Source organism: Acomys minous, assembly GCF_964271855.1.
Source record: "Acomys minous genome assembly, chromosome: 5".
Classification (NCBI taxonomy): Eukaryota; Metazoa; Chordata; class Mammalia; order Rodentia; family Muridae; genus Acomys; species Acomys minous.
In genome coordinates this window covers 99,268,642-99,292,922 of record NC_140494.1, presented here as the reverse complement: position 1 = coordinate 99,292,922, position 24,281 = coordinate 99,268,642, and the positions used below count along the sequence as shown (strand labels likewise).

General features: G+C 39.9%; 2 protein-coding genes and 2 pseudogenes across 7 annotated transcripts in view; 2 read left to right on the top strand and 2 right to left on the bottom strand.

Annotated features, from left to right (window-relative positions):
* LOC311598426 (olfactory receptor 10D1B-like) overlaps positions 1-24,281 on the top strand; it is a 116,896-nt pseudogene that overhangs the window by 64,589 nt on the left and 28,026 nt on the right. The window lies entirely within an intron of this gene.
* On the bottom strand, positions 1,752-2,699 carry LOC311598259 (olfactory receptor 8B8-like; the record flags this gene model as incomplete). The annotated part of the gene is made up of 1 exon (XM_084783285.1): positions 1,752-2,699. The coding sequence occupies one exon, from the start codon at positions 2,697-2,699 to the stop codon at positions 1,752-1,754; it is 948 nt and encodes a 315-aa protein (XP_084639411.1).
* On the top strand, positions 10,892-12,731 carry LOC311597512 (PDZ domain-containing protein 4-like; annotated as a pseudogene). Its single transcript has 2 exons — positions 10,892-11,311; positions 11,461-12,731. The product of its transcript is annotated as a PDZ domain-containing protein 4-like (transcript).
* The window catches only part of LOC311598251 (von Willebrand factor A domain-containing protein 5A-like), a 73,684-nt gene continuing 65,417 nt past the window's right edge, over positions 16,015-24,281 (bottom strand). For all 4 annotated transcript variants that reach the window (XM_084783272.1, XM_084783273.1, XM_084783274.1 and 1 more), the window contains 9 exons: positions 24,160-24,274; positions 23,276-23,440; positions 22,908-23,008; positions 22,386-22,621; positions 20,795-20,848; positions 20,566-20,670; positions 19,948-20,078; positions 16,852-16,978; positions 16,015-16,378 (listed from right to left, as the gene is read on the bottom strand). In XM_084783272.1, coding sequence (XP_084639398.1) covers positions 16,299-16,378; positions 16,852-16,978; positions 19,948-20,078; positions 20,566-20,670; positions 20,795-20,848; positions 22,386-22,621; positions 22,908-23,008; positions 23,276-23,440; positions 24,160-24,274 — 1,114 coding nt within the window. In that variant the 3' untranslated portion in view covers positions 16,015-16,298. The remainder of the gene's footprint in view (positions 16,379-16,851; positions 16,979-19,947; positions 20,079-20,565; positions 20,671-20,794; positions 20,849-22,385; positions 22,622-22,907; positions 23,009-23,275; positions 23,441-24,159; positions 24,275-24,281) is intronic.

Sequence of the window (24,281 nt, the reverse complement as noted above, 5' to 3'; positions counted from 1 at the left end):
TTGCAGATGATGAAGTGGGCTTACACAAGTATAGAGAAGGCCATTTCATAGCCCTACACCTTACCTTCTGACATGTACATTGTTTCTGCCTTCTCTTCCACAATGTTTCTTACACTTTGTGGTGGTGGTGGGGTGATATTTAGGGTTGGGCTAACAATCACTACCTGTTTTCTGCATCTTGTGCAATCATAAATCTATGCTTTCACCACCAACCACTGTAAGAAGAGGCTTCCATGAATAAAGGTGTGAGCTGTTTTTGTTAGTATTTCAGAGGCAGTCTGCTGTGTCACATTAGATAACCATCAAAATTAGGCTCCATGCACAGACCTAATACCTCCCCAAACTGGGGTTGTTAGTCAGGCTTACACTGCTAGATGTTGTGAGATATGAGTTACCCACAACAGTCAAGTTAAAGCCTGCTACAAAAAAAATGTTAAGAACTTCCATTTTTCCATTTTTTTCTTCACAAATTCCTTCTGCTTAATGCAGTTTCAATTATAACTCACTTTCAAAAACCCTTAAGTTGTTCTTTCTTCTTTGTTCCTCACAAATGGAGCCACAATATTTTGTTTGTTACTTTTCAAAATGCTTTTTTGAGAGCATTCATCATGACGGTAAGACCTAGAAAAGCCTATGAACAGAGAAAGGTTATCATAGCGATAAACTTCTGCAGAGCAAGAAATGTAAGAACAAATTTCGGTTGAATTTCCACTAATCATTCTCCACACTAAGATCTTATTTGTTGTTTATGTATTCCTTTGTCATGTGTCCCATTTGTTTGTAAAGCTCCTACGACCATATCCTTCCACATCAAGACCTAGAAAATATTTGAGAGGCTTTTTTTTTTTCAAATGAAGTCATCTTCTGGACTTTCTTCTCCCATGACTGGCACAACAGTCATGACTTTTCCCGATAAATAGAATCATTAAGAAGTCCCCTTGAAGAAGCACTGCTTCAACAAAATCCCTCTACTGGATTTGTACTTCATGTAGAAAATGTAAAATGTAAAATACACCAATTTAAGGAAATAAAACTAATAAAATAATGTAGACAGAAAGGATGCTAGAATTGAGAGGAAGAATATAATGTTTCATCCTGGAGCCTACATTCTAAGAACTGTATGGTATTATATAAATTATTAACACAGATTAATTTAAGATTCATGCAAATACAATAAACCTATAGTGATGATCTCTAAAACGTATTATTATCTTATTTAAACAGAAAGTATCAGGCAGCTGACAAAAGAATGCTTAATGCATATTATTTAGTGCTGCAACATGGGTTGTATTTAGTTTAGCAGATATAATGCAGAGGCATGCTCGTCTATGAGACATTGGGATTTTGAAAATGACATCACCAAGTACAGGACGGAGGACGAGAATACAGATATGATACATGTTCATATTTTAATTCAATTGACAAATAAAACCTGTCCTCCAAAAGGAATCCAGGCAGCCCGGTATTGTTTTAAACAATGGCAAGAGGCATTCACTGTTTCCTAGGAAACGTCCATAGCATGAGTGAATGAGAAAAATAAGCTCCGCCCTGTTATGAAAAGAAAAGAATGACTAAAGACATTCTACTCAGGGAAAGGGAACAAAAGAAAACTATTATAAAATAAAAGCTGTAGAAAAGAGACCTCAGATATTTCTCTCTATGATAAGAAAAACAATCTAACATGAAAGATCATATAAACTTTCTGTGCTAAACTAATAAGCAAAAAATAATTAAATAGATACAGATTCTGATTAAAATATTTTCTTGCTCAGAGTTTTTCTCCAGGCAACTTTAACATCTTTGTTCCTTAAGCTATAAATTAATGGATTCATCATGGGAATTACAGTGGTATAAATAATGGAGGATGTTTTTCCGTTATTCATGGGTCCAACTGAATTGGGTTTGAGGTACATAAATGCACCCGATCCAAAGAACAGAGAGACAGCAATTATGTGAGAACTGCAGGTGCTGAAGGCTTTGGACCGGCCCTCAGTGGACCTCATTTGAAATATGCTGGTAAGGATGAAGCCGTAAGAAATAAAGATGACTACAGTGGGCACAACGATGTCTTTTCCTGCTACAATGAAAATCTCGATCTTATTGACATAAGTGCTGGTGCAGGAGAGTTCCAGCAAAGGGAGGACATCACAGAAATAGTGGTTGATTATGTTTCCATCACAGAATGTCAGTCTCAGGACGCATCCAGTGTGGATCATGGCACCAGAAAGTGCCATCAAATAGGAGCCAAGCATAAGATAGGAACACACCTTGGGAGACATGGTAATGTTATACAAGAGTGGATTGCAGATAGCCACATAGCGGTCATAGGCCATTGATGTTAGGACATAACACTCAGAAATGACACAGAAACAAAATAAGTAGAACTGAGTCATACATCCCACATAGGAGATAACATTTTCCTTTAGTACAAAGTTCATGAGCATTTTTGGTGTAATTACAGAAGAGTAGCAAAAATCTACGAAGGATAAATTAAAAAGAAAAAAATACATAGGGGTGTGAAGGTGAGAATTCAGAACAATGAGAATAATTAAAGCCAAATTCCCCAATGTAGTTATCACATATATTACTAAAAAAAGCAGGAATAGGGGCATTTGGAGGTCAGGCTGCTCTATCAGCCCTAAGAGAATGAATTCAGTTACCACAGAGCCGTTTGCGGCAGCCATTCTTTCATAGGACATCATGAAAAACGTAAATACATGGTGGGATTAGAGGCTCATGCAAGACTGGCCACCACCGAGAGCAGGGCTTTCAAATCCTACAGTGACTACAATAGAAGCCAAGAGGAAAGGGAGACGTATGATGATGCACACAATAGCACTGCCCTTAAGTCACTATTTCTTTTACATCCTCCATGATACAAACAGAAGCTCTCATTACTGGATTTTACAATCCATTGAGACCAAAATCTGGGTGAGTTAGAACCATGAACACTTTCTAATTTAAAAAAAAAGAACAAGAATCTAGGAATGGGGAGAATTCTGCTACAGTAACATTAGGTTCCATGATGTGAGTATTATACATGCCAAGTGAACTTAGTAATTTAAGCATCACAACACAGACATCCACTGACTCTGAAAAAGATTCAGCCTTCTTGTCTTGATCATCCATCTGGAAATTTCTCTCGAGTCTTAGGACTTTACAAAATGAGAAGGAAGTGGCACAACTCTGGTTCTTGGACTGTACAAGTGTGAAGTCACTACAATAAAACACATTTAGGGACATAATATATGAAATTCACTCAATGTAAAATCTCAGTTATAGTCACACAAACAGAGAGTATTGTGCTTTCTGCTGGAATGCAAGAAACAAAGCTTATTTGATTTGATCAGAATGAAATAAAGTTAAATTATATAACATGATTATTTTCTAGACTGTTCAACTTGCTAATGAAAATTACCTATGCCACAGTGTATATACAACTTCCTAAGATGATACAGCATAAAATATGGATCTTAGTATATATGCATTCACTAAAGCTTCCCAGTATTGGAGGGAACATATGCCAGTTATCTTCATTGAAAAATTATTTCACATTGAAATGCAAACAATTATATACATATATATTTCATATATATAAATTACTTTATAACTCATATCAACCAAATTGTTTTTTTTCAAGTGATGAAATACTATGTTTAATCACAGATTACATAACATGGTGAATTCATGTTAAATTTACAGAAGATTCTAACTGAACAGGTGAGGACATGTTAATTTCTTTTTTTTTATAGGAAAAATATTTTATTTTGTCAATAGCAATGATTAAATTTGTCTTCTTTGCATGCACAGTTTTGTCTCTAGTTTCTAAGATAGCCTGAATAGATTATTTTTTCCTCCTTTATTAATTTATTCTTGTTACATCTCAATGGTTATCCCATCCCTTGTATCCTCCCATTCTTCCCTCCCTCCCAATTTCCCCTTATTCCCCTCCCCTATGACTGTTCCTGAGGGGGATTACCTCCCCCTCTATATGATCATAGGGTATCAAGTCTCTTCTTGGTAACCTGCTGTCCTTCCTCTGATTGCCACCAGGTCTCCCCGTCCAGGGGACATGGTCAAAGGTGAGGCAACAGAGTATGTGAGAAAGTAATATCCCACTCTCCACTCTACTGTGGAGAGTGTTCTGTCCATTGGCTAGATCTGGGTAGGGGCTTAAGGTTTACCGCCTGTATTGTCCTTGGCTGGTGCCTTAGTTTGAGCGGGACCCCTGTGCCCAAATCTGCCTATCATAATGTTCTACTTGTAAGCTTCTAGGACCCTCTGGGTCCTTCTACTTTGCCATTCTCCCATGATTCTCTCATCTAGAGTCCCACTAGAATGTCCTCCCCTCTGTCTCAGTATAGGGCTTCCTCAAGACCCAGCTATTCCACTCCTTGGAATATACCCAGAAGATGCTCCAGCACACAGCAAGAAAATTTGCTCAACCATGTTCATAGCAGCCTTATTCATAATAGCCAGAACATGGAAACAGCCTAAGTGTCCCTCAATAGAAGAATGGATAAAGAAACTGTGGTACATATACACTATGGAATACTATTCAGCTATTAAAAACAAGGAATTCCCGAAATTTGTGGATAAATGGATTGAGCTAGAAATGATCTTAATGAGTGAGTTAACCCAGAAGCAGAAAGACTCAAATGGTATATACTCACTTATATCTGCATATTAGCCCAAGGGGCATGTCCCACGAAAGCCTTCAACCAAATTGTTTTAAAGATCAAGAAAATAATATGACTATTTTCAAAGCTTATCTACTCCTTATCTTTTGTATTTACTGTTGTGGTCCCTGATGAACAGTTTTTGGATCTGCAGTATTGGTATGTTTTATTTTAGGAGCTTGCAGCACAACAAATGCTCTAATTCTATAAACTTACACGTAGTTTAAAATAGTAATTCTTAATCCACTAAAAAAAATCAGAAAAGAGTAAGCATCTAGTCTGTTATCACTCTAACCACAGAGACACCAGACACTTCAAATGAGTTTAGTAACATAATACACATGGCTGTGTGCAAAATAAACACTTACTCAGCATCTTACCAGGAACAGAAAGCAGAATTACAAAGGGATGGAGGCGATATCACTTTCATACTCTACCGTGATGCATAACTCATATCTTGGGGAATTGAGTTGTGCACACACTCCTCTATGGGGATTTTACATATTCTGTGCTCGAGCCAATTCTGAACTCTCATCTGCCAATCACTTCCATCTCTTCTGGGATAGCTATTGCTTTTATTCCTTCTCTCGTTGTTCACAGGTCTCTATTGATAATAGTATATAAAAGACTCTAATTATTTGATGCAAAATATATCAATGAACATAGTAACACATTCATGTATTATCTCTCATGACATATCACTCATTTAAAAAAAAAAGTTTGGTCTTCTAGGAATAGGCCTAATTGTGTTGTACATGCTAAGCAAGTAGTCTACTACCAAACTAATTTTTCCAGCCCTCAAATCAGTGTAATTCAATGTATAATTTATAAGATTTTGCACTTCCTATAAATTCCTGCTTGAAATTCCTTCTTACTCTGCTTAATCAATACATTAATGATTGGGTACACAGTTTCTAACCCTGTTATAGAACAGAATGAGGACTATAGATGTAATGGGTCTGTATTTGATCCTCTCTCATGCACTTCCTTATTATGAGAGTTTGGAGAGTTTACTGAACTTCTTTGTGCCTCAGGTTTTGCTTTGTAAAATAAGAATTGTAGAAAGAATATGTCTTCTGCTGGAAGATGTCCTGTCTCTAGAAAACAGTGAAATATCATCTCTGAGTATATATGTTTTTGGATGTATGAAAGGGCTCTGTGCATACTAATGCATCATTGTTTGATACAATACTAAATTGAATGACTTTTAAAATGCAGTAAAATATTGGGTTATAAATACCCTAGAGATTACTGGCTTGGGGAGGGTATGTTTGAAATATCTACACATAAACTTCATGTTGTATCTCTTGACATGTTCCCTTAACTGGAAATCTTTTTTTTAAAGAGTCTAGATAATTTTTCTGTTTTTTATTTAAAAAAACTTCATCTAACTATCTTCCAAATATAATGGCACAACAAAACACATCTTGTTTTTTTAAGAAAAAAGCAACAGTGTATTTTAATGAATAATGAAGCTACAACGTATCTGAGATCAATTTATACGTCATAAAGAACCAAGCAGATAAAAACCAAAAATTAACAATGCTACTGTACTTTTCTTTAATAAAATAACACTAATAATATAAAGTAGACAGAGAGAAAATGATGGTAGGTGTAAAAGACTAAGGAATTTTTTCATGACTATCACTTTCTCATTATGTACATTATTAATCTAGCTGAGTCTCAGTATGGTATTTATTTTAGAAATATGTTTGGAAAAATACAGCTGAGCTTATTTACATTTAGACAGTAAATATCAAACGTCTGAGAAAAATGTGCAGTGCATATTTTTAAAGATGTAATGTGTATTGTGTTCAATAACTGATGCAGAACTGTTTGTGTGTGTTTAACAATGGCACTTAAAACGCAAATAATTTTGTTGAGAAAGTCAAAACACAACTGAACATAGAATGCCAGAACTATATATCACTCAGGGGATGGTCGTGACTGTTCCCCCACAAAGACCTATTAGCAGTCTATTAATGAGGTAATCAATGAGGAAATATTTCTTTATATTATAGAATATGACTTATACCGATACACACATATATATATATACAGTTATGTAATATATATATTTATGAATCAGTTATTGTATACACACTGTAAGATTTAAAAAGGTAAAAAAATCACTGGAGGAAAAACAATGCATATGGTAAAAAAAAAACTATACTATAAAACAAATGTGCAAACCTAGAAGAAATATGGCTAAAGAACTCCAAGCAAACCCACACTAGCCAAAGGATCATTCTGTGGTCTAAGAATAAGCACAAGGAGAATTAGTGTCTACTCAAAACCCTCTCCTGTCCAGAGTTTTACTTAGTAAAGCTTTAATGTCTTTGCTTCTCAAGCTGAAGACTAAAGGATTCGCCATTGGAGCAATTATCATATTAAAAGTGTAGATATTTATCAGCATGTTGGCTGTGATCACAAAAGAATAACTAAGGTAAATGAAGGACAAATTAAAGAGGAAATTCAACACAATTAGTACAATCAATGCTAAGTTCCTCAATGAAGTTACAATATATGTTACGAGGAAGAATATGAAAAGAAGTATTTGTAACTCAGGCTTGCTAGTTAACCACAAAAAAACAAATTCAGTTACGGTGTGCAAAAAAAATGTCTAGAAACAACTCACATGAAATCAATGACTCCTTTCAAGTAGACATGAAATCAGTGTCTACTTCATATTGGAATCTATGATCTAAACGTATGTGAAGAATATCACGGCCCTCATAAAGCATGGAATCTTATAGCACCATATTCATGGTGAGTTGACAACAGAAAAGAGTGGCTTGTGTTGGCCAGGATGTACTTTTTTCTGTCTCACCTCTTCTTTATTGTTTTATTCTCTGCCAAGCAGAGAGAAAGCAAAACAATTGTCTTAAGAAAAATCCTATGTGTCGAAAACTCTGAGCTTTGACTATGCAGAAGAGCATTTTTGATCTCTGATGTCTAGTAACTCTAAATGTTCCCTGCATGCATATCTAGTATATTCTTCCGATTAAACAATCAAATATTAGTATAGAACAAATGAAGAGAAAAGATGAAATTGGGGATCCTGAGATTCACATTGATGTGAAGCCACTATATGAGTAAAAAAGCAACACTATAAAGGAGAAGTCCTTCATTATCTCTATATATGTTTGATTTTAGTAAAATATATGCAGTGGGAATAGAAAGATAAATTTGTTGGTAGGATTTTTGAGAATGTAAATCAGATGATGATGTCTAAGATGAAGAATGAAATCTTGCTGCTTCCTCAACATAGTTATTTATTCTTCTCCTGGATGTGAACACCAGGCTTTGATTCTAAGAGAAGTATATGCACACAATTATTTTCTTATATCACTCGGACATGTCTCTGAACTCTTCTTCTCAAGTTAAAGTGCTGTTCCTTATTCTAACAGCTTTCTCTTTATCACGCTTAGCATTTACTTGACATCAGAAGCTTCAAGTGAGTTTAATTTTAGAAAGTGCTTAGAATGTGAAAGGTTGAAACTGCTTGTCTCATCCAAGGTAGGAGAGTTTAGATAGGAAAAGAAATAAGTACTGTTATTACAGGTCTGTGCCACTGCTAAATGTCTCTCAGCTGAAAAATGGATAAAGAACCAGAGGGTTCAGGAGTCCCACAAGGCACCAATCAACGCTGATGGATCTGGACCCAGGGGCATCTGCACAAACTGTTGTACCAGCCGAGGACAATGCATGCAGTAAACCTAGAACCCCTGTTCAGATCTAGCCAATGGACAGCTCATTCTCCTCAGGTTTGAGGAGAGTGAGGATTGGCTCTGACAGGAACTCTGGTGCCCCAACCTTGATCACTTCCCCTTGGTGAGGAAGCCTAGTGGTCACACAGAAGAAGGGGAAGCAGGCTATCTGGATTAGACATGATAGGCCATGGCCATATGATGGGGGAGGAGGTCCTCTTCTGTCAGAGGTCTAGGGGAGGGTGATAGGGCAGAAGAGGGAGGGAGGGAGGGTGGAAATGGGAAGATACCAGCCAGGGGATAGCATTCCAGATGCAATCTGAAAAAATTATAATACAATATACAAAGGAAGAAAGGAAAGAAGGAAGGAAGGGAGGGAGAGAGGAAGGAAGGGAGGGAGAGAGGAAGGAAGGAAGGAAGGAAGGAAGGAAGGAAGGAACAAAAAGCCTCACCTTAGAGGAACAGCATTTTTTCATTTTTTTGAACTTCAAAAATAGCTTGATTGTGATTTCTGCTTCTAAGTTTAATATGGTGACAAATGCCAGCATACTTTGTATTTCTAAATGCTAGCGTGGTGATGATACATTAATCTCCTAGTTCTGAAAGCCTTGGGAGTCGCTGCAATGGAAGTGAAGACCTTTTCTCATAACCTGCCTGAAGCAGAAGTCCTTTAGACAGACTGCACTTGATCTCCCATTAAAACAGCTTGGGAGGGACTGAGCAACAGATGCTGCTGAGGTGAACCCAGATGTAACCTCTTTAACCTTATTCTGTAAAGTGCACACAAGTCGTTAACAGGGAATTCAAAGTAAATTATGTTTTTCATGAAAGTCTATCTTCTAAATTCAGTTTGATTAAAATGATGTCCTGTTGGTATCTGCCATTAAAAAAAAGGAAAAAAGGAAAAAAATCAATTAAAAAAAATGAGGAGACTTGTGCTTGCTAGATCCTGTCTCTTCTGGCATGACCTTCTATTTGGAGATCATATAGCCTTTGTGCTTATGCTAGTACTGGACTCCAGTATTTTTTTTTAATCATCTCCACTTCTTCAGGGAGATCAATTACTTATATATTTACTTACTGCTACATTCAAAATATTTTCATAAATTTACTTATTTGTTTGTTTTTAATGTATGAGTGCTCAACATGTATGTATACCTGCATGCCAGAAAAGGGCATCAGATCTTTCTGTAAATGTTTGTGAGCCACTGTGTGGTTGCCAGGAATTGAACTCAGGACATCTGGAAGAGCAGATAGTCATCTCACTAACATATTAGTCCTACATTTTAAATGGTGATATTGTGTAGAAATAACCCTCAGGCTTTCTAATTAGTTTATCAAAAACTGTTTAAGGACTGTAGCAACATACCTCAGATATTTTCTCTCCTGGTGTTCCTACAAATCAATTTATTTATTTATTTATTTATTTATTTATTTATTTATTTATTTGTGTTCTGGGAATGAATTCCAAGGTCTCTTATACATTATATCACTGTGATACCCCTAAACAATATCTCCATCTCCCTCCCAATATTTTGATATGTTGAATCTCTTCTGTGTGTTAGCATTACTTGAAGCTGCATCTATGTTTTTAATTCTTCAAAACATGATTAGCAATCATATAAGTAATTGATATATTTGCGTGAGGAAAAAATGGAGGCAAAAGTGCTGGAGATTTTTTAATCCTCACCTCAGTCCCCTAGGAAATAATTTGAATAATTTACTTAACATGAAGGATGTAGATTCTTCTTTGTAAATTATGGATAATGTTTAATAAGTGTAGTACATCTTTATTGTATTCTTTTATGATTGGAAAAGGAAAAGAGACTCAGGTAAAATAATGTTCTTCACAGAAGAAATAATAAAATATTATCTATGAGTACAAAGATTCTTGCTCTGCCACATTCCTTGCTATATATTTATAATTTATAATTACATATAAATATATATGTATATATATATTTATTAGTGAGTCATTGAGAGAAGGTCTACTTTAGAAAAGCTTATGTGCGCTGCTGTGAAGAATATAGATTCTTTGCTGTTTAGATGGAATATTCTATACATATTTATTAAGTTCATTTGATGCATTATGACAATTAATTCTGACATTTCTGTTTGTTTTTTGTCTAGATGACCTGTCTATTACAGAAAGTGTTGTATTAAAATAACAACTTACTATTAATGGATTGATGTCAGCCTGCATCTTTAAATTTGTAATACACTTTTTATTTAATTAGATGCCCCAGAGTTTGGCACATATGTTTGGTATTATAGTGTCATTTTGGTTAATTATCTCCTTGATTAGAATGAAGTGTTTCTTTTTATCTTTTCTGGGTAGTTTTAGTTCAATATCTCATTTTTCACCTACAGGAATAGTAGTTTTGTCCATCAATTTACTCCAAGGCAATGCATATCTTTAAAACAAAGGTGAGTTTTCTGTAGACAACATGTAGACATTTTTTCTCTTATTGAAAGTAGATTTTTTAAATACAATGTACTCTGATGACACTTTCCTCTCCCTGTATCAGTCCCCCCTGTCTGTTCCAGCTCTCTCAGGAGCAAACCCTAGAGGCTCTGTGTGCCTCCAAGGTGCTCCTGGTGATCCAGGTATTGAGAAGCCGTCCCCATCTACGGGGTGGGGTATGGGACAGCTCCTGCCATGGTCTTCACCAGGTAGACAGTGACACTCAGACTGATAGCATCTTCAAGCACATAATGGCATGGGGCAAGCTGTGCCTACCCACCCTACCCATGGGCATCTTGGAGCCCTACATCCTCTCTGAGCTCCCCTCATTAGCCATGGGTACTATGACCCACCAGAGTCCATGGAGGGTGCCCTGCAGGAGGAAGAGCAAATGGGCAAGCAGGAGTAGAAGGAAGTGGAGCTAAGTAAAAACAATCACCAACACTCAGGAGGCAGAGGTGGGCAGATCGCTGTGAGTTCGAGGCCAGCCTGGTCTATAAAGTGAGTCCAGGACAGTCAAGGCTACACAGTGAAACCTTGTCTCAAAAAACAAAAACACACAAACAAAAAACAAAACAAAACAAAAAACCCAAAATCCGTCTCCAAGACAAGCTGAGCCTGATGGTGTGCTACCACACAGATGAGAAGGAAGACCTAGGCACTTGTGTTGGAGAGGTAAATCCAAACAGCACTGCACCCAAAGAGGGCTGCACCCGTGAGGGAGACAGAATCATCCAGACTAATGGAATGGATGTCCAGAACCGAGAGGAGGCAGTGGCCATCCTGAGCCAGGAAGAAAACACCAACATCTCCCTGCTGGTGGCCTGGCCCGAGAACCAGCTAGCAAAACGGTGGAAAGACAGTGACGGAGATGACTTCCTAGATGACTTCGGGGTTGAGAAGGAAGGAGATGGCCGTACTAGGAAACTGAAGTTACCGTCTGTCCAGCACACTGGAAATAATGAGAAGGGGCTCCTGATGGGGGCCTCGCCTTGAGCAACATCCAGGAGCGGGACAGAGGAGTCAGCCAGACTGATGAGAGTACCTGCCATGAAGATGCCTCCAAACATCACCAGGCAAATAACATAAGCCGCACCACCAACACCCCTGGAAGCCTGCGCAAGTTTGGCCTGCAAGGGGATGCCCTGCAGAGCAAGGACTTCACTTCAACATGGACTCTCTACTGGCCAAAGTGGCAGGACTGGTAGCGGCTGACCTATATAGGCTCACCGACGAGGAGTATGAACGCTACCGGCAGCTGCTGGAGACCAAGTGCCACCTGGAAAATGGCAACCAGCTGGACATCTTCTCCCGGCCTCTCCCCCCGCCCCAGCGTGGCAACAGTGCCCTAAATGTCAACTGCAATGAGAAACTAGGCTAAGAGATGTCCATGCTGGAGGAGGAGCTTTGGCATGTAGATGCAGCAGTTGCAGAAGCGCTGTAGGAAGGTCTGGCTGCTGGGTGAGGAAATCCTCTATGACCTAGCAGCCAATGCGCCAAAAAACCGTCATTTGTCTGATCTCTGAACTTCCAGAGAAATCAGATAAGGACAGCACCAGTGCCTACAAGCCTGGGGAGAACTGACGCAGCAGTGCTCTGTTCGTGGAGGCTCTTCCCGAAAGCTCCCTGAAGCGATCTACTGCTGGCAATTCCAACTTGAACCGGGCCCTTCCCGTCACCACCCACCCCAAAAGGGCTCCTTCACCAGGTTGCCATGCCAAGTTCTAGTCACTCTTACGGGATCCTGTGGTGGGACGACGGAGACAGCTCACAGAGGAGCATGTCTACAGCAGCACCAAGACAGGTGTTACTCTGAAGCCTTTATGGGCACTGAAGGCAAGCCCTTATTTCAGATGTCTGTTTTATTTCCTCCTCTGAGTGAAATTTAAGCATCCCTCCTTGCAGAAGGGAGCCTAGCATAGCTGTTCTCTGGGAGTCTACACCTACCAGCACATCCTAACAGATGCTGAGGGTGTCCTCTTCAGTCTCTATGACGACTGATACTAGGAATCTCAGTCTCCCCCCATATCCTCCAATAAGCAGCCTACAGTGTCCTGTGTCTCTAGCTTTTCACAGATATGTTCCCAACCGCAGTTTCTCTTCTCTCTGCAGGCCCTCAGTTCTCTTGACCATGATCTCTTGCCCAGGTATGGGAAACAGAATAGACAGCTGCACTGGTTGAAGAGAGGGGACGCAGAGAGAAATGAAGTTGGAGCTTTTGTTCTCTTTTAAAGAGACCAGGCCTCCTGCCCAGCTTGCAAGTTGCATCAGACTCCAGTCCCCAGGTCTGCCAGCCTCCATTTTTTAAAATTTATTTATTTATTTATTTATTTATTTATTTATTCATTTTACATCCTGATTGTAGACTCCCCCCTCCTCTCCTTCCTTTCCTACCCCCCTTTTCTCTTTTCCTTTTCCAATCATAAAAGAATCCAATAAAGATGCTACATTTATTTAACATCATCCTAATTTACAAAGAAGAATCTACATCCTTCATGTTAAATAAGTTATTCGAATTATTCCCCTATAGGAGTCTGAGGTGAGGATTAAAAACATCTCCAGCACTTTTGCCTTCATTTTTCCTCTCCCTATTCTCCTATTCCCCAGAAAAGGGGAGCTGCCTACCAACCCACCTCAGCACATCAAGCCACATCTGGACTGAGTATAACCTGTGGTCTGGCAAGGCAGCCCCATGAGGGGCAAGTTATCCAGAAGCAGACAAACGCATCCACATGAGACACAGCCCCAGCTCCGATTAAGAGGGTACCCATGAAAGTAGAGCTGCCTATCACACACATCTGTGTAGGGAGCCTAGGTCTAGACCATGCATAGTCCTTGGTTGATGTTTGAGTCTCCAAGAGCCCCTCTTGGATGGGGGAGGGGACTAGTTAGTTGGCTCTGTTCTTGTGGGGCTCCTGTGCCTTTCCTTCTATGCTTCCCTTCCCATTCTTCTACAAGTCTCTCTGAGCTCTGACCAATGTTTGGCTGTGAATCTCAGCATCGGTTTCCATCCCTAACTGGGTGAGGCCTGTCAGGGAACAGCTATGCTGGGCTCCCATCTGCCAGCATAGCATATTATCCTTAATAGTGTCAGGTTCCACGGGCTGGGTCTCAGGTTGCACCAGTCTTTAGTCGCACATTCACTCGATCTCTGTTCTATTTTTATGCCCGCACATCTTGTGGGCAGGGAAGATTTTTGGATAGAAGTTTTTGTAGATCATTTTGTGTTCCCTCCCCCCCCGACCCCCGCCTCCACCAGGAGTTCTGTCTAGTCAGATGGTGGCCTCTTCAGTCTCCATGACCATTGCTTCTAGGAGTCTCAGCTAGATTCGTGCCCGATATCTCCCCAGGAACCCACCCTGTAGTAGGTCTCCAGCTTGTCACAGAGATGCCCCTCCCACAGTTTCTTTTCTCTCTGCAAGCCCTCTGTTCTCCTGCTTCCCTCCCTTTCTCCCTAGGTCTTATCTCCATCCACATTTCTCTCCGTGCTACTTCTCCTACCCTATTTCCACTCTTTAACTGCTTCTGCTCTCTATTCAATTTCCTCTTCTGAGTGAGATTTAAGCATACTGCCTTGAGTCCTCCTTGTTATATATCTTTGGATTGTGAATTGTAGTATATTTTTCCTGTAATATATGGCTAAAATCTGCCTGTAAGTGAGTATATACCATTCATGTCTTTGGGGGTTTGGGTTACCTCTATCAGGATGATCTTTTCTAGTTCCATCCATTTGCCTGCAAATTTTATGATGTCCTTGTTTCTAATAGCTGAGGAGCACTGCACGGTGTAAACGATCCTGTCTGCAAGCATTAGCAGAGTACCACTAATAGTGTGAAGGATTAGCTTTCTCCCATGGGCTGGGTCTCCAGTTGGGGTAGTCACCATTCGGTCCTTCCCTCAATCTCTGTTCTACTTTTATCCCTACACATCTTGTAGGCATGGTAAATTTTGAGTGGAGAGTTTTGTGAGTTGGTGTCCCCCTCCCTCCCTGGAAGTGTTCCCTGGTTATAGAATGTGGCAGCTTCAGTCTCTACGTACACCCTGCTGCTAAGAGTCTCACCTAAAGTCAGTCCCATATCCAACCAGGTACCTATAGGTCTCTATGTTGTCCCAGAGAAGCACCCTCAATTTGTTTCCCTTCTCCCTCTCAGTCCCCTCGCCTCACACCTTCCTCTCCACTCACCTGATCCACATGCCACTTCTCCTTTTTTTTTTTAAATATTTATTTCTGTATTATGTATACAAATCTCGTTATAGATAGTTGTGAGCCAACATGTGAGTGCTAGGAATTGAACTCATGACCTCTGGAAGAGCAGTCAGTGCTCTCGACCTCTGAGCCATCTCTCTCTAGCCCCCACTTCTCCTTCTTAAATGGGCCTTCCTTGGTTTTTTTTTGGTCCCACTCCTGTGTCCAAAACTCTTTGCTTAATTCCTGAGTCTTGTGTTTTAAGCTAGGATTTTTAGGTAAGTTTGGATTACGTTTGTAAAGGCATGTTTATCCTCTCGGGCTCAAGCTTCTGAAATAACAACTCTAAGGCTTAAATATAGTTTTAAAAGCCTTGGCCAATACAGCTAGGCATGTTCTCCGTCTTGTTCATAACTAATATCCCTTTATTCCATTCTAAATTCTAGCGCATGGCTGGTTACCTCTGCTCGGTTTCATACACCCATCTTCTTCAGCGTCGTGGGATAAATCTCCTGACTGTGACTACATCTCAGAGTTCACCTGTCTATCAGCACTCTTACCTCATATTTCCCACCTCAGTTAATAGGCCATCGCCTTTTTATTAACAGGTGATGTTCCCATACAATACACAAGAGATTCTCTCTACATATTCATGCTGATTTTCAACTTTGATCACATTCCTGCTCTGATGAACATAAAGCTGGTTACTATTTTCCTGACAATCATGCAAGAATAACAGAGAGAGGATAACAATAATGGAAATTTTCTGTTGGTTTGTTTGTTTTTGAGACAACGTTTCTCTGTGTAGCCTTGCCTGTCCTGGTCTCAATTTGTAGATCAAGCTGGCCTCGAACTCACAGCGATCTTCCTGCCTCTGTCTCCCTGAGCACTATGGTTACAGGCATGTATCACCACACCCGGCTAATAACGCAGATTATTAATTTAGGAATGCCAAAATCAATGCTACATGCTGACTCTAGATTCCATGACTCCTATTTTATTATAATTGCTTAAGAAAACTTCAAGTGCTATTTTTAAGAAAACATGTTAGGAGGCTATGATGACTTCTCTCAGAAGAAATGATAAGGACAGAATATCAGATTCAAACAGATGTGGAATAGACAGGCAAGGTTGTAGGGCTGTTCTTTTTACGACAAGAAAGAAAGCAGTAAAGATAAAATGCAATATCTTTCTCAGCCAAGAAGAAATGAGGGACTCGGTGGAAGCCAGGCAGTGCTCTTGTTTCATGGGTGACATCCTCAGATGTTAAAGGCCTCAGGATTCACAGATGCTTTCAGGAGACCATTGGCAGCCTGCACAAGCATGGGGATGGAGGAGCCTGTGAGAAGAAACAGGAGTCAGAACTGTGCGACAGGAGAGGAGAGGGAAGATCTTTCCTCGGCCTTCTCAATAATTTGTCACACCCTTCTGCCTTGATTTAGCTTCCTACAGTGTCCCCTGGCTCTTTCTTTCTTGTTATTATTCTCACTTAGTTTTATTTTCTCTTCAAGGAACATAGGAACAAGGATACAATAGATACATAAGGGCACTTGCTACATGTCTGGGGATAGTCTTATTCTGCTAAGCATCCACATCTATGTTCCTCCCCTCTTGGTGTACCTTGTCCCAAATATATATATATTCACCCTAATCCTGAACAGAAGAATGAGCTAAAGAAACAGACTATACTCTGGAATAGCATGGTTGAGGAAGCTATGGAGACTCTTTAATGTTCTCCGGCACATACAAGGCTAGCTGCTTGAGACACAGATGGAAAAGCGGTGACAGGAGGGAAGGGGGAAGTGCTCCTACCTGCATGGTCATGAAGCCAGGTCACAGCCTTTCTTTCCAGAAGCTCCCACTCACACTTCAAGTCCTTGCCATTGGCATGCAGCCAGACCACTGCCAGGACTGTGGCCCAGGCTGATGGGTCTTCATTCTGCAAAGCAGAAGCAGACAGACACTTCAGTGAAGCTCCAGGCAGGGCAGAATACACTCAAGGGGAACTAAAGAGATTTACAATCTCTTTCCTCATCATTCCTAATATGCTGTTACCTGAATTCCCTGCCTCGTCTTTACAATAAAGGCTGACCAGAGAGCTTCAAGACAATATTAACTTACCGCTTTGAAAATGACTTAGGTTGTAAGTCCAATGTAACCATCATCACATTCCTTAAAACACTCCAAACACCAAGTGCATGGATGTCTTGGTTAGGGTTTCAGTTGCTGTCAGGAAACACCACCACCAAAAAGCAAGTTGGGTAGGAAAAGTTTTATTTGGCTTACAATTGTACATTTCTGTTCGTTGCCAAAGGAAGTCAGGAAAGGAACCTAAACAGGGCTGGAACCTGGAGGCAGGAGCTAATTCAGAAGCCCTGGAGGAGTCCAGCTTACTGGCTTGCTCAGCTTGCTTTATTACAGAACCCAGGACCACCAGGCCAGGAATCCACTTCTCACCATGGCCTGGGCTTTCCCTCATTGGTCACTAATTGAGAGAATGCCTTACAACTGGGTCTCATGAAGTCATTTCCTCAACTGAGGCTCCTTCCTCTCTGATGACTCTAGATTGTGTCAAGTTGAGACATAAAACCAGCCAGTACAGTGGATAATTAGACTACACTAAGAGAATAAAATGTATATCTGACTTCTTTTAAGCTATTATGTTCATTAATATTTTATCTTTGTATCTCCAGTTGCCTAAAAAATCCATAAGAATCAATAGCACATTTCCAAACAATCACAAGTAATACAGAAGTGAAAAGACTTTTCTAAACTTAGTTCTCTCATATGGATGGTGAAATTATGCCAATTATTGGTATGGTCACAGCTTAGGAAAAATGACTAATGAAAATCTATTATCATAGGAAGAATGAAGCTCATCCTGAGGAATCCTGGTTCACATCTATTGTTCATATTGCCAGTGGCTGTCTTGTCTGACACCTCTGTATGCCATATGCAACTGTTCTTGGGTCAGTTTTCTGTCTCTGGTCATACAGCTGCAGATTAAGAAACAGAAAACATTCTTGACTTTTATTCCTGTTGCTTAATCTTTTGTGAATGCAATTATCTCCCCATGGAAACTTAGAAATCAGTGTGGGCCTCTCTCTGTAGGTGTAGGAGACCTTCCACCAGCTAAGCTTCATGCTCAGAAATAGGCAGGTATACCCACTGCTGGCAACAGCCCACAAGACGCCAAAATGTGTTAAAAGTCTAGTTCCCTGCAGGGACACTCCCAAAGCAAACTCCACAGGCCCTGTGCCAAAGATGTCAAAAGCTGGCTCTCTGAAGAAAAATGTTTCCAAGCTGCCCTGGAGACAAGCCCTAGGAAGTGTCCTGAGTGTGGCTCCTGCAATTCAGAAACCCTTGGTTAAAAACCCCAGAGGTCTGGGGTGGGGCCATTCACTTCCCCATTTCTCAGCCCAGCTTCCTGGAGAATGGAACCTCAAATCAGGACCCAGGATCCCAAAGGATCTTAAGTTTCCTATTTGTCACTTTATCCTTCAGTTTTATTATTGGCCAATAGAAATCTTTAATCTATGTCTTAACTAAATTCCCCATTTAAAATATAGATGTGTACAATTTCAGTTGTGTGTGTGTGTGTGTGTGTGTGTGTGTGTGTGTGTGTGTGAACTTTTGCCATCAATTAATTATTCAATAGTAGTAACTTAGGTAATATACACTTAATTTGAAAATTCACCATTTAAAATTTTCAAATTTTCAAAAGAATACAAGATAGCAGCACCAAGTGTGCATGGTGTGTGAACTGCAGAACAGCAGCGAGAGCAAGGCAAGTGACAGGTTGTGCTGTGAACCCCAAAACATCTGTGTTTCCTGGGTGCAACAAGAGCCAATGGTGTGGCAAACTTAGGATCCAACCTCATGTCACCTGGCTAAATCAAGGGAATATTTCAAGGTGCCTGATGGCTGCAGCCTTAGCCTAAGGTTACATGCCTTCTCTCACCATCTGTGCATACCTTCTGGGTACCAGAGCTTGTGACCCCAACCTCGGACCCTCCTATGGAATGGATACCTTCCAGTACTGGAGCAGGCAGCTCCAACCTCGGGCTTTCAGCTCAGTGAACACAGTGTCTAAGGACAGTGTCTGGGCAACAGGTTGTCATTAGCCTTGAATTATGAGTGAATATGTGCCTTTTGCTGAAAACATGTTTTCAAATAGTATTAGATGATTCAGAAGGTGATCTTAATTTCTAATTAAGGTTTACTCTAGTCAGCCTATTTGAGGACAGGAAAACAGAACAATAATGAGGTTAATATGGGAGACAGGTCACCCTAGTATTGAATCTAGCTCTGTAATGACTGGCTCACGCCATGTTCATTTTCACAATGTTCAATTTCTTCATCTATAAATAGTAACATAAATAGAACATGCCTTAATTCACTGAAGTGAGAATCAAATAAATATATTAATAATAAGTGCTTAAAATACTATGTGGCACAGTGTGAAGATCAAAATATTTACTTTTACAACTAGGTCTAAGTGAATAGTGTTGAGTTTTCCCTTTGACATCTTTCAGGCTGACCATGCCTTCCAGAAGCTATGCCATTAATTCCATGTGTTTTATGCTACAGCTAGTGGGAATAACTTTATATATTGGATGCTGAAATTATGCCAACTATTGGTATGGTCACAGCTTAGGAAAGATGACTAATGAAAATCTATTATCATAGGAAGAATGAAGCTCATCCTGAGGAATCCTGGATATATTAACATATATATATATATATATATATATATATATATATATATATATATATATATATGTTAATTTCACCTTTGTATTACTTATATTCTTAGTTCTCAGCTGGGCCCTGGTTCTTTCCGATTCTAATTATGTTCCTAACCTCGTGAAGCACACGCTCTTTCCCCTGTTTCACTTTGCACCTCACCTTGGCAGGGTTTGCAGCTTTGAGGTCTCCCAAATTAGTGCCCAGGATCTTGGCCAGATCTTCATCCAGCTTCCAGGAGCCATTTGCCGTTTGGAGGGAAATCAACTGCACAACAACATTCTCTCCGAAAGCTTTGTGGAAAAAAAAATTGAAGAAGAAGGGTGCCATGGAAAATCCCAGTCAATGGGATACAGCCCTCCTTTGTAAGTCTTCTGAAATAGGAGGCCATATTGAGGGTTCTGCAGGAAATCCTCAGACTGCATCTAGTCCATGATGCATAATGGTTGGTCTGGGTTCAGAAAGAGAGCAGTAGCAGAGTCCTGTGGGGCCAGGTCCTAAGGACACATGGACTATGCAGAGAGAGACAGCCAATGGGCTCAAAGAACTAGAGGACACTAAACATCAATAGGTTAGAATGTAAAGAGTGGTGTATTATAGCTCAATAAAGCTAAATTCATTCTGGCAAATACAAGGCAATGTCAACTATCACCTCCTGACTGCTGCCTCTTATAAGTCACCCATTAGGTAGAGAAAGCTTCAAGACGAACAGTGCTGAAATTTAGTTTCTTGTTTACATAAAGCAGGTCACCCTGCTTTATGATCTGAGGACCATCTCACCTTTGTGGTCATTTTGTAAGTTGGTTTTCTTAGCGAAAGAATTCATCATTCTCATATTTCCACTTTTTTGGATACGTGAAGATCTCCCGTTCAAAAGGATAGGGCCTGTGACAAACAAACTTTACTCAGAAAACATTCCTAACAAGAAACTCCATCTAGAAGACTCTAGAAGCCTTCATAGACCTCTTGGGATCTTAACCATTCAGTCTGTATGCCACAGGCACATTACCTGAAGAAGATGCTGCACATGCTGCTAACCTTAAGCTACTGCATAGAAAACGACCTGAAAAACACAAACACACAGTGAATACTGCAGCATTCTCCATGCCCTGTAGCAGGCAAACACTAAAATGTGTGAGGACTTGAGACTTCAAGCCTCCTAGCCACATCAGCCTCACTCACTAACCACCATGTGCCCTTCCCCTGTGTGGCCTCCTCCAATACAGAGACTCACATTCTGAGCCTTCCTCCTACTTCCTGTTGAGTCTCCTAAAATCTCTCCTATGTGCTAAGCAGTCATAGCTGCATCACCTCTTCAACGCAAGCGGATTTTTCTAGCTACACCTTAACTTAAATATCTTTTGGCCCTACAGAGATATTTTTTTTACCTCTGTGCCATTCAAAAGTAGCTCAATTGTACCACAAGCATCCAGGTTCAGAAGGCAAGCTTGGCAATTTTCTCAGGCCCCAAAATAGTACTTCCTCTCTCACCTGGGTTATCTCCCGCATGTCCTCACTACTCCCACGGCTCAACTACATAAATCACCTCTTACCAGTACCTAAATTACCCAAAATCTGACCACAGGTTTCCAATGTACTCCAAGCTCTTCCATAAAATTGATGACTATGATCATCCATGTAGGTAGCCTATGCAACATCTTAATGCAAAGACCTTAACTTGTTCTGATCCAGTCACTATGGCTGTAACAGGCCTCTCTCATGTCCTTAGGTCATTAGTATCATACAGAATTGTGTGCTTTCTCAGATAAATTTTAATCTAACTTTTAAACACCAAACTCATATCTCTAGTGTTTTAACTTAGTGTTTCATGTTTTAAAATAGTCTTTGCCTGACGTCTTGTTAGTCCTCGATTCTTCTAATTTGTCAAGTATGTCAACTTCCGTCAAACTTTATTTTTCATTCAACTTAAGCCTTAGTCAAACAAATCTCCACCTTCATCAGTATCTTTAATTCGTAGCAATACTTTCTATTATTCAGAACTATATGGCAAAATCTGACATTACAAATCAATTCAGACCTCAACCCACTTTATTATTCAGTTAAGTATGCTAATACCTACTGAAAATTATTCACAAAACCTAGAATTCTCACTGCTGTTTATGCCTCTGGAAAAAAACACAGCAATTGCAACTGGGCCATCTGCTATCCCAGAGAAATGATTTTTTTTCATTCCTAATAGTACTCTACAGCTCTTTCATCTTCTACCATTGACATTAACAGATTCAATCTAATCATTTGCCCTCTGTGTGGCCATTGATTAATTATCATGAACAGGAGTCAGATTCTGACTAAATGGCTTTATTATGCAATGTTTATAGATATTTCTGCATTGTAATATGTCTTTTTGTTCTTTTGTACTTCTATATAAAGTCTCTCTTCCAGTTGAACATAATCTACTTCTCTAGACATTTTAAGGCAAGCCAAAACTCTTCAGTGTAGAAAAATGGGGAAAACATAAGAAATGTAAGAAACTTATTTCAACTTAAATTTATGAGATTCTAAAACTTGCCTTTGTTCAAATGATGTACTTAGACATCTGAGACCCTACATGCATAAGTTGAAATTGGGATAAAACTTACCACTCTTTGGCCGTTTCGAAAATATCATCGGCCTTGGAATCACTCTGTGAGCCAGAGGGCCCTGAACTGGCTGGTTGAGCTCCTTGTTTATTGCGATGAAAGCTGTGAAGGAGCTGAGGACTCCAGACTGAATGCTGATGTTCACCACATCCTCTTTTTCTCTTTCTGAGGTCTTACCGGGGCCCAGGTCTTTGATCTGAATCAAGGACTTTGCAGCCAACCGATGAATGGTGAAGCTGAAAAAAATTACTATAGAAAATTAAAGAAAAATAATTGCAAACCACATACCCAAGACTCTTAAAAGCTACTGATTGCAGGTGGGAGGGAATGCAGAGACAAAGCATTTAGATGAATGAATGAGAAAGAGAATAGCTTAGCAGAAACAACAGAGGTCAGTGACAAGAATAATTGGACCATCAAGGATGGCAGAGAAGAAAAGGGGGGTGAAAGGAGGAAAAAGAAAAGGAAGGCAAGGAAGAGGGGAGAAACTGTGGAGAAACAGAGGCAAAGCCACCTTCTTACCTGGAATTTGCCTTGGGTTGTAGGGAAAATACCACCCTGTTTTCAAGACTTTTGCCCTGGAGGGTATACTTGAGACACACTGCTCCTGAGCTCTCTGTTTGCTACAAATAAAAAGAAGAGCAGAAATGAAAAAAAAATACATAATGAGAAAAAATGATTAGAACTAGGGAAGCTCCTCAGCTCAACACAATTTATGACTAAGAATTGGATGGTACAGGATAGTGTAGACAGGACATGAAGGAGGGGGGTGGGAGACTGGCTGCCTGGCTAGTGTATATCTTAATGAAATTCAAAGCAAACATCAGTGTTCACTAAAATGCTGGTACGGGTTCCATTGAGTAAAGGAATGAACAAGATTAGGGACTCACAGGCATAAACCCAGTCAGTTGGGCATAGATGATTAACCTCTGACCCCTAAAGATGGCACTCTGCTCTGGAGAAAGCATGTTGGCAGACAGACCAGGTGGCAAATCCCAGCTCAGAGAGATGTCCTCCACTGCACTCTGTAGAGCAAACTTTAGAGACCCAAGAGCCTGTTGGGGGAGAGAAGAGCCAGGATTACACACAAGAATGATAATGATGACTATTGTCAACTATTTACCAGACCCAAGGCCATATCTCAAGTCACATCTAAGCACCAGTGCTAAATGAGAAATGCAATTCTTTCTCTACTTTTGCACATGAGGAAGTTACAGATGTGAATGAAGGAAATCTTTGAGAAAACAGAACTCTGCACAACTGAGTTTGAAAAGAAGTGGTGTCAAAAAGGAAAAAGAAGCTTAGAAATATAATCAGAGCTGTCTTCAATTTTTATATACAAATAAGGAATGTGAGTTTAGCATGTCTTTTAGTCTAACACACACACACACACACACACACACACACACACATACACACACTTTTTTTCTTGTGTCTTCTGAATGAAGAGTGGATTTCTACTAGATTTACCTAGAGTACAGACTGTGGTCCCAGATAAAGCTCTTAAATCTTTCACTTTCTTTCTCTGTGTTTTTCAAAACTAAAGTCATACTGCTTTAATTATCTCCTCTCTGATTTCCAGCAGAGTCAGATGTCATTCTAGATAGGAGAATGTTACTTTTTTTTAAAATCAAAGTAAGAAGAACCTGTATATATATTGCCTGATTCATAAAAATATGCCCTCCAGGAGAGTGATCATCTGCCTTTGAAGCAATGTTCCTGTCTTGGCCTGTTTGCTCTGGAATATCCAACTCTGGATGCTGCCTGCTCTCACCTTCGTCTGCATCCTGTCCTTGCCTGTGATAAACTCTGCAGTGCCCCCTGATACCCGGGCGATGCCTTTGATTAAACTGGTGGAGGCTCCTTCTCCAATTCCAAATGAGAAACATCTGCAAT